Below are 10,985 nucleotides of genomic sequence, written 5' to 3'. Positions count from 1 at the left end.
TGACACAACACTGACTAAGCATAAAGCCTGAGTTGTCCATGGCTTAAAACAATAGATTTCATAGTTGATTAATAATACCACAGAACATTTTTTATATATATAGGTCTATCATGATACTAAATAGGCCTACATTTTCTTAAAAGTATTTATGGTCATTGATTGGCAATAAATGTAAACCAATATCTATAGCTGTCGCCAGGGGGCGTTCTCCTCACACACACACTACAGAGGCACTGATGCAACCACCTCATGGCCTCTATTTTATTACGATAAATCATGATTCATAAGCCAACAGTTTTAAACATTATACTTTACATACATTGAGAATTTCAATCAGGTACATGATTTAACACAAAAGATATTCACATTGAGCAGATCTCAAATGCTACATTCACAGGGTGACAGGTAGCCTAGTGGTTAGAGCATTGGGCCAGTAACAGAAAGGTTGCTGGATTGAATCCCCAAGGTAAAAATCAGTCATTCTGCCCCTGTACAAGGCAGTTACCCCACTGTTCCCTGGTAGGCTGTCATTGTAAATAAGAATTTGTTCTTAACTGACTTGCCTAATAAAATAGAAACACTGAATAAGATGCATTGTCAGTTTGGCACAGAACAGGTGTATCAGAGACCAAAGCCCTGTTCAGTATGACACAATGTAGTCCAAACAAAGTAGGTTAGAATGGATCTAATGGTTATGGAGGTGTCCATGATATAACGGAAGTGGTTTGGTGAACCACGCTTGCATGATGAGTAACCTTGCCTGAAACCTGAAGACTTGCTATAGCTCCCCAAGAAAATACTAATGCTTTTGCTTAATGGACTAACACATGCGCAGAGGGCCCAGGTTAAAAGAAAAGTCACACACTACTAGCCACACTCACAGGATGTGTTCTGTCTTACAGGGTTACTCTCTTTTCAGAATCTGTGGATGGAACCTGTGTTGCCCCTGGCAAATATCTCAGTGATTGATAGCTCCCTCTCGCAGGGGGGTCGACCTCGGTAACGGATGTAGCGAGCTTTACGAGCCTCGGCCAGCGATTGGTTGAAATCAGGCAGGAGGTGGAGCGTTCTGGGCCGACCATCAGCAGCGAGGAAGTCGGAGGGGGGAGGAGGGAGAGGATAAGACTCCTCTTTCTCTCTGTCTCTCTCTGTCCTCCCATTCTCTTCCTCCTTCTTTCGCGTTGCCCTCCACTCTCTCCCCCTCACATCTTCTCTCTCCCTCTCAGCTCTCCCCTCCCTCCCTTCCGCTTCCCCTTTCTCCCTCAGCCCAGTGCTGGTCAATTCTGCTGCAGGCTGCAGTTTGAGGTCTGGCAGGCAGAGTGGCGCCACTGAGCTCTCTGCCCCGTGTCTCTGTGGGTCTGCAGAGCTGCAGAGGAAGTCATGGACCCGAGCCTGGAGTGCAGCCAGACCAGACACTCCCCCACACACAGCTTTCACTGACCTGAGACAATGAGGGGGGGAGACAGAGTGCGAGAGAGGGAGAGAGAGAGAAATAGAGATAATCAGTCAGACAACACACGACTGCATACACATGTACGCACGCACACACACAACAAACTATCAGTATCCACCTTGTGTCACCATGTTGTGACTCAGTGTCTGTTTATTGGCTATAACAAATGTTTTTGGACAACAAAACAATCATACCCAGACACACACATAAACAAACAAGGGGCCAGCTTTGTGGATTCAGTAAAATGCTGCATTGAACAACAGAGAAAGAGATAGCGGGAGGGAGAAATAAATAAATGGAACCAGGAAGGGGACTATAAATCCACTAGAAGTTGGCAGAGGGATGCACATCATAAAAGAAAATGAGTTTAGAATCAGTCTGTTAAAAGAGCCAGCATGGATCTCTGCCAAGCCACAGCACAGAGAAAAACAGAGACACACACACACATCAGTGGAGAAGCAGAATCTGTATGTAGAGTAGTATAGAACAGTGTTTGTAAACCACCCACATACACTAGTTAACAGTAAGAGAGGGGAAAGCCCAGCAGCCTACCAGTTAGAGAGAGGAGAAGGGGGTATGAAGCAGTAGAATATGCATAGATATGGGATATGAGCTATAATTGTGAATGTCTCTCAAACGCACACATACTAATTTCTCTCTCTCTCAAGAGGATGACAGTCAAACCCACAGTGACAGAAAGCTCTGTTTGTGTGTATCTCAGAGTGAGGTTTTAAGCGTCTCGTTATCTGTCCCCTTGATTAGCATAATTAGCCAGTCCGAATCCCCATCCTCCAATTTATCTCTGATGTGAAGAGCTCACCTGTGTTTCTTTGGGTCTCTGGTGGCCCGTGGGATTGTGGGTAGGGTAGTCCTGCAGGGCATGAAGAGATGGGAGGGGTCAGGGTTGACAGGTCGCGACACCATAGGGTGAAGGCTCCTCCTCCAAGGGTTACCTGGGGTCACACAGATACTGGTCAGCTCACGCACGCACACACGCGCACACACGCACGCACACACACACAAGCATCTCTCTCACCGGTCCTGATGTTGAGCAGGTCTCTGTGTAATCTTCGTTGTTCTGTGGTGAGTGTGTTGAGGTGGTAGCTCGTGGCCTGCTCCAGTCTCTGTAATCCCCCCTGCAGGCGAGCCTGAGCTCTGTGCTCCTCTCTCCTTTGGGCCTCACTGCCCTGGCACAGCCCCCTGCCACCACCACCACCACGACGCATGGCTCTCTCACACCTCCTGACATACATAAATACATAGAGTTAGATACTGTCTGTTACTGTACAACTGAAAGATCGGATCACCTGGGTGACAACCTGCATCCCCACATCTGTCAGTCCAACAAATGAGCCATTACACTGAGAGGTTGAAGGTGTTAATTTAGGATTTTTTTGGTACGATGTTTACATTTTTTGTAAGACTTTTTCTTTGCGTTATATCTTGCCCAGACCCACCTGGCCAGACCCACATGCTCACACCCCCATCTCCAGCATCACTCTCCGCCACATGGCCTCAAACTGCACTATTTTGTTTCTCTCCGTCACCAATGCACCTTCAACATTTAAATAATAAAGCATTTGACCTTTCCATTGTGTTAATGACGGAGGAAAGTACACATTTTTTCAAGATGATTGACAAGACAAGTATCATCCAACCCATAGGGTATCTAACTGCACCCTCATATGCCATGTCTTGAAATATGCAGACAGACGGATTAAAAGTACATTTAGATTGTAATACTTATGACAGCCAACATACTAACTCCGCCCATAACTTCTAGACTTTATAACATTCCCAGAAGGCATGGATTATTGAGTCATTGTTAGTTTTACACTTGAGACATGACTTTACCGTTGTGCTGTAGAATTTGTGAAATTTGTCTCTTGTATAATAAATTCTATACATTAGTTTATAATGGATTAAATGTCAATTTTCGTTAACTGTAATTTCGTTAGTTTTGTTCCAACATTCCCTCCATCTTGTGCTAATATCAGTTATTTTTAAGTTGTGGTTCCAATAGTTAATATTTTTTTCTAAGAGATTGTCAGTTGGATATGCTCTCTGCAAGGTTTTCTATATCTTACCTATCATATGAACATCCTTTTCGGACTCAAATAGGACTTCCTCAAGGTTGCTCTGATGTCCAATGGGTCTAAGGTGTTGTATTGAATGTTTTTTTCTGCCTTGATGGTGTTTCCTGTATGTTTACCATTAGCTGCATCAATAACATCCCTTTTCAGGCTCTGGGGGACTGAGGGCCTGGCTCCTATAGATCGCTGTAGTAAGTTATGGACGGGCAAAACGTCAGGCCTGCCAATTAACACTATACTGTATGTGCCACTTCCATCAACCCTTACACGTCAGTTATACAGTTAGTCTATAATACAGTCTATACACTGAACGGAAGCATTAGATCTTATACAGTACCGTACAGAACGTCATTCATTTCATCTGTCTCTTTCATTCATGCCATTCGTCTCTTTTTATTCCTTTTCTCACTGCAGAGTTTTCCTTCTCTTATTTATGAATTACAGTCAGATCATGTTAAAGCATGCTTTACACTTGTCCTATATTATGTATGGTTGCATGTAACACCCAAGTAAACACACAGACATATCAACATCACTGACATAGTTCCAAACACAGATCGTGTGTATTTGTTCTCTCACTTTCTCTCCCCTTTCTCTCTCTCTCTCCCTCTCCCTCCCTCTATATATATATATATATATATATATATATATATATATATATATATATATATATATATAAATAACTTTCTTGTGTTGTGGTGTTGCTATGCTGGGCTGTTAGATCATGTTGACTGTTGACTAAATGTAATCATTGCCCATCATTACTCTCCATGGGGTCTGACTCACCCCAACAGGATGTGTGTATGTGTGTGTGTGGCCCTTTCTCGAAAGAGAGAGAGAGCACACGCGCCAGACAGCGTTTTTGGCACTGTAGTTTCAAAGCAGAGATGTGTGAGTGTGGAACAGAGATAAAGAAGGAGCGAGAGATTTATGCGTGTGTGTGTCTGTGTGTCTACAGCCCAGCTTTTTCTGCCCACGTAGCCCAGCCTGCTTTGGTCAGTGTCTGATGGTGAGACTGATGTTCCCATCAAATCACTCAACTTCATCAGGGTTTTTGTGGGGTGTGTGTGTGTGTACAGTACTGTCCACCCACTGTATTTTGCATTACCACTCCCCAAGTGCACCATGGGTATCTCACACACTGCCACAGCTAGCCAGACCCATGGGCTATAAGCATCTACACATCACCTTTCTCTCTCTCTCTCTCTCTCTCTCTCTCTCTCTCTCTCTCTCTATTTATTCAATTCAAAGGGCTTTATTGGCATGGGAAACAAAATTTTACATTGCCAAAGTAAGCAAAATAGATAACAAACAAAAGTTAAATAAACAATCAAAAATATCTCTGAAAACCCACCTCTGGCACTCAGAGCTTGAACCAGCAACACTATGGTTGCGAGGTAAGTGCACTATCACCTGTGCCATAAAAGTCTGAACCTCTTGGCAGACGGAGTAGTACCCTCACACACAGGGAGGCTACATTAGCAAAAAGGCTCTAGTAGGACACAATAATCTCCATCTCTCTGCTTCTATTAGCTCCAGTGGGCTGGAATGAACCCTGCACACGGCAGAGGAGGAGAATCTGCTTAGAAACAGTTGAGTTCCTGGCATAAATTCCCTTTTGTATCAACAGCGGCCATAATTCACCATCAACAGGCGTAATGAGAGAGCAGAGGCAGTCATTAGCTTTGAGTGACCGGCTATGACAAGCAATTTAGTCTCATACACTGTCTGGGCACCTGGAGGAGAGAGGAAATTAGCATTTTAAATGGTGATAATTATGGCAGAGAGGCAGTGGAGATGTTCATATTCTTTCAATTCGCTTACCGATGGCTGTCTCTTTCTCACACACACACACACACATATATACACACACACACACACAAAGCGGTTCTACAGGCTGCTGTAGTATTGTAGAACATTATGCTGGACTCCCACGCCTCAATCTGGGTTCTACCAGAGAGCTGGAGCAGGATACAGCTGGAGAGCACTTACAGGAATAGGCTACACTTCAAACTTTCACATCACACAGAATCGCTGCACGAACTCTTACATTACACCATCAAGCACAAGCATAAAAAAACGATGTTGCTATTTAGAAATTATTTCAATTATACATGGTGTAGGCTTTGATAAATCAAATGTACACTACGTGAGGGATTTGCCCAAATAAAAAGTACGCGCCACTGCGCGGATGCTTCAAAATGTACAGTATATAATCGGTCAGGCGATCCAAAAAGTAAGATATAACACACAGAAAAAATTGTCAATAACTCTCCACCATACAACAATGTTGCTGTTGGAAATAAAACGTTTGTTACAAAACCACAAGGAAAGAAAATAACAAAGGAGGATTTCACTCTGTGAAACTTACATGATAACTTCCTTGAGGGCAGATTGTAATTTTCTACTGGCACAATGTTTCTGTATCCACAACAGATGATACGCACGATAGTAGTGTATATTCCGGAATTACTGTAAAATAACTGCGTTTTGTTTTATGACATATAGACCTAGTTTATGAAAGAACCATGTCCGATAGAATGTCAGTATTTCTGCGGGGAGAACGAGGATTTCTCCCGCACCCTGTACCAACCATGATGTAACTATCCGTAACGAGGTCTCGGGACAAAGCTATTTAACCAGTGTCAGTCTCTAGATCACCATGGAAACCAGAGGGAGAGGAACAGAGTTAGGAGATTTATGCAGAATACTTGATACTGGTTTGAAAGCACTATTAGACTGGCGCAACGCTAGGCATTGGCCTAGGCCTATATCAAGTGTGCTGGCATGGGAAAATAAAGGGTATTTTAACCTTTGTTTAACTAGGCAAATCAGTTATGAACAAATTCTTATTTACAACGATGGCCTAGGAACAATGGGTTAATTGCCTTGTTCAGGGGCAGAACGACACCTTGTCAGCTCAGGGATTCGATCAAGCAACCTTTTGGTTCCTGGCCCAACACTCTGACCACTAGGCTACCTGCTGCCCCAATTAGGGCTGCAACCAACTGTCATCACGGTCAGATGCATCTATTATAAGAAATGTAGGGGAATCAATCAGCATGGATAGGGTTTGAACCAGCAACCTTGTATTAACAGTAGTGTGCTATAAGGGTCAGGACCTCTTGACAGATGCTGTGATTGCAGAGGGGTTTCCTTGTAATCTGGGTGATAGGCTGAGGCTGTGGTTCTATTCTAACCCAGGCAGGGCAGGCCATGGGGTTTATGGATGGATTAGGGTGATTTGGGTCAGTCAGTGATGGGATGTCAAACTGTCCTGGAAAGGAAACCCGTTTTGTTGGTAGCTGAGTCAGTAAGCTGTTATTTCAAGAAAATGATTGGAATGATACAAGTTCCATAGTATTTCATTTGTTTTACACACACACACACACACTTGTTTTACTATCCTTGTGTGGACCAAACAATTGATTCCCATTCTAAATCCTATTTTCCCTAACCCCTAACCATAACTAACCTTAACCCTAACCCTAACCTTAAAGTTTACCCTAATTCTAACCCTAACCTTAATTGTAACCCTAAACCTAACCTAAAATAGCCCTTTTCCTTGTGGGGGCCGGCAAAATGTCCAGATTTGTCAGAATTGTCCTTGTTTTACTTGTGACTTGGGACTTCTGGTCCCCACAAAGATAGTAAAACCAAATACACACAAACACACAACTCCCTCACCCTGCTCTCATGTCGAATCGATAGCGAAGCATCTCGGGAGGAGAGGAGGAACGAGGGAGGCCCATATGGAAGAAAAGATGAAACACAGACTTGTATCTCTCCTCCTCTTCTTTATCTCGTATGGATCGGTAAAACTGCTGTTTTTAGCTGCTGCCTCTAGCAGCATACCTGACCCTGCTCTGTTCAGCTCTGAACCACACACCATCACTCTGCTGCCTGTTATCTGTGCTGTGTGTGTGTCAAGGGTGGGATCGGAACCCTAGTCTCCCACGGGAGAAACCAACGTCTTAGGCCGAGGGTGACACTGGTTTTGGAGTCACAGGCAGGGCCATCTGTTATGTGTGTGTCAGTGAAAGCTCCTCAGGGGAGGAGGGGGAGGATCATCCTCAGTGAATTTCAGAAAAATGTAAATAGTGAAACTATACTAAATATACTGCTAAAAAAAATAAAGGGAACACTTAAACAACACATCCTAGATCTGAATGAAAGAAATAATCTTATTAAATACTTTTTTCTTTACATAGTTGAATGTGCTGACAACAAAATCACACAAAAATAATCAATGGAAATCCAATTTATCAACCCATGGAGGTCTGGATTTGGAGTCACACTCAAAATTAAAGTGGAAAACCACACTACAGGCTGATCCAACTTTGATGTAATGTCCTTAAAACAAGTCAAAATGTGGCTCAGTAGTGAGTGTGGCCTCCACGTGCCTGTATGACCTCCCTACAACGCCTGGGCATGCTCCTGATGAGGTGGCGGATGGTCTCCTGAGGGATCTCCTCCCAGACCTGGACTAAAGCATCCGCCAAGTCCTGGACAGTCTGTGGTGCAACGTGGCGTTGGTGGATGGAGCGAGACATGATGTCCCAGATGTGCTCAATTGGATTCAGGTCTGGGGAACGGGCGGGCCAGTCCATAGCATCAATGCCTTCCTCTTGCAGGAAATGCTGACACACTCCAGCCACATGAGGTCTAGCATTGTCTTGCATTAGGAGGAACCCAGGGCCAACCGCACCAGCATATGGTCTCACAAGGGGTCTGAGGATCTCATCTCGGTACCTAATGGCAGTCAGGCTACCTCTGGCGAGCACATGGAGGGCTGTGCGGCCCCCAAAGAAATGCCACCCCACACCATGACTGACCCACCGCCAAACCGGTCATGCTGGAGGATGTTGCAGGCAGCAGAACGTTCTCCACGGGCGTCTCCAGACTCTGTCACGTCTGTCACATGTGCTCAGTGTGAACCTGCTTTCATCTGTGAAGAGCACAGGGCGCCAGTGGCGAATTTGCCAATCTTGGTGTTCTCTGGCAAATGCCAAACGTCCTGCACGGTGTTGGGCTGTAAGCACAACCCCCACCTGTGGACGTCGGGCCCTCATACCACCCTCATGGAGTCTGTTTTTGACCGTTTGAGCAGACACATGCACATTTGTGGCCTGCTGGAGGTCATTTTGCAGGGCTCTGGCAGTGCTTCTCCTGCTCCTCCTTGCACAAAGGTGGAGGTAGCGGTCCTGCTGCTGGGTTGTTGCCCTCCTACGGCCTCCTCCACGTCTCCTGATGTACTGGCCTGTCTCCTGGTAGCGCATCCATGCTCTGGACACTACGCTGACAGACACAGCAAACCTTCTTGCCACAGCTCGCATTGATGTGCCATCCTGGATGAGCTGCACTACCTGAGCCACTTGTGTGGGTTGTAGACTCCGTCTCATGCTACTACTAGAGTGAAAGCACCGCCAGCATTCAAAAGGGACCAAAACATCAGCCAGGAAGCATAGGAACTGAGAAGTGGTCTGTGGTCCCCACCTGCAGAACCACTCCTTTATTGGGGGTGTCTTGCTAATTGCCTATAATTTCCACCTGTTGTCTATTCCATTTGCACAACAGCATGTGAAATGTATTGTCAATCAGTGTTGCTTCCTTTTTTCAATTTTTTTTTGCTTCCTAAGTGGACAGTTTGATTTCACAGAAGTGTGATTGACTTGGAGTTACATTGTGTTGTTTAAGTGTTCCCTTTATTTTTTTGAGCAGTGTATATTCACATCACCAATTAATTGATTAAAACACACTGTTTCACAATGAAGGTCTACAGTAGCCTCAACAGAACTCTGTAGGGTAGCACTATGGTGTAACCGGAGGATAGCTAGTTTACGTCCATACTCCTTTGGGTACATTACATTAACTTAAATACAAAACCTAGGAGACTTGTGGTTCTCACCCCCTTCAATAGACTTATACAGTAATTATGACAACTTTCAGAGGACATCCTCCAACCTCAGAGCTCTTGCATCAGGAACTGACATGCTGTCCACCCAATCAAAGGATCAGAGAATGAATCGAGCACTGCAGTGCATAAAATGTGGTGAGTAGTTGGCTCGAAGAGAGAGAAAGTGTCACGCCCTGGCCATAGAGAGGTTTTTGTTTCCTATTTTGGTTAGGCCAGGGTGTGACTAGGGTGGGCATTCTATGTTCTGTTTTCTATGTTTTGGCCGGGTATGGCTCTCAATCAGGGACAGCTGTCTATCGTTGTCTCTGATTGGGAGCCATACTTAGGTAGCCTTTTCCCACAGGGTTTTTGTGGGTAGTTGTTTTCTGTCTTGTGTTTTTCACCTGACAGAGCTGTTGCGCTTTGTTCCACTTTGTTTTTGATTCAGTGTTCAGAACTAATAAACATGATGAACACGTACCACGCTGCACCTTGTGTCACGTCCTGACCAGTAAAAGGGGTTGTTTGTTATTGTAGTTTGGTCAGGGCATGGCAGGGGGTGTTTGTTTAGTGTGTTTCGGGGTTTTTGGTTTATGTTCTATGTTTTCTATTTCTATGTGGTTTTTCTAGTTTTTCTATATCTATGTTAGTTTTGTCATTGACCTCTAATCAGAAGCAGCTGTTTCTTGTATTCTCTGATTAGAGGCCATATTTAGTTGTCTGTGTTTTCACTTGTGTTTGTGGGTGGTTGTTTCCGTGTATAGTCTGAGCACCTTACAGGACTGTTTTTCATCATTTGTTTTGTGTAAGTGTATTTTTGTTTTTTCCTTCTAATAAAAAGAAGATGTTCACTATACCTGCTGCAGTTTGGTCCGCTCCCTACAACGAAGCTTACGACACCTTGGTCCTCTCCTTGCAACAAGCGTTACAGAAAGACAATAGTTGAACAGTTTTGAACAAATTCATTTCTTAAGAAATGAAGGAGAAGCGAGTGGGAGAGAGAGAGCTAACTATATTCCGTATTTTTTTTTTCATTTTCACTTTCCCTTACTTAGCTAGCGAATGCAGCGAGGAAGTTAAGCCTACTCAAACACCTTGATGAAACAGAGAGGTATATGTTAGCTAGCTGGCTATCCAACACTGGAAGTCTTCCAAGTCAAGGTAAGCTTTTGGTTTTACACATTTATTGCCAACCGGGCCCGCCAGTGTAACTGCTAAAATCCTTGCTGACTGTACACTGTACTGCATGATTGTAGCACGTTTACCAATGCGTTAGTTCTAGTAGCTATGTTGACTATGACGTTATAATATGGTGATAATGATGTAGGCTGTGTGTAGCGGTTATGGTATGAAGGTTTGGCTTGGAAAGGTTTTTTCGCCTGGTCACAGACAGTTGATGTGTTGTGCACTGAAGGGAAAAGCTGAGAGAGGGAGAGCGAGGAGGAGAGCGTGTAGATGCAAGAAGAAATTATACAACAATCAAAGGGATCATGCTGTATGTATTGTGGCTGCTATGAAAGTGAGCTGTGTTTGCGTGTGATCA

The 10,985-nt window shown here is 44.3% G+C and overlaps 1 protein-coding gene across 1 annotated transcript; it reads right to left on the bottom strand.

Annotated features, from left to right (window-relative positions):
• Nucleotides 1-247: 247 nt before the first annotated feature.
• On the bottom strand, nt 248-6,163 carry ccdc190 (coiled-coil domain containing 190). The gene is made up of 4 exons (XM_014216915.2): nt 5,918-6,163; nt 2,490-2,695; nt 2,274-2,406; nt 248-1,441 (listed from the first exon to the last, which is right to left on the bottom strand). Coding segments are annotated over exons 1-4 (867 nt in total). The 5' UTR covers nt 5,920-6,163; the 3' UTR covers nt 248-915.
• Between the last annotated feature and the right edge of the window lie 4,822 nt (nt 6,164-10,985).

The sequence above is a fragment of the Salmo salar genome, chromosome ssa10, assembly GCF_905237065.1.
Source record: "Salmo salar chromosome ssa10, Ssal_v3.1, whole genome shotgun sequence".
NCBI lineage: Eukaryota > Metazoa > Chordata > Actinopteri > Salmoniformes > Salmonidae > Salmo > Salmo salar.
The sequence above is the reverse complement of the archived record's forward strand: the minus strand, read 5'-3'. Positions and strand labels throughout refer to the sequence as shown.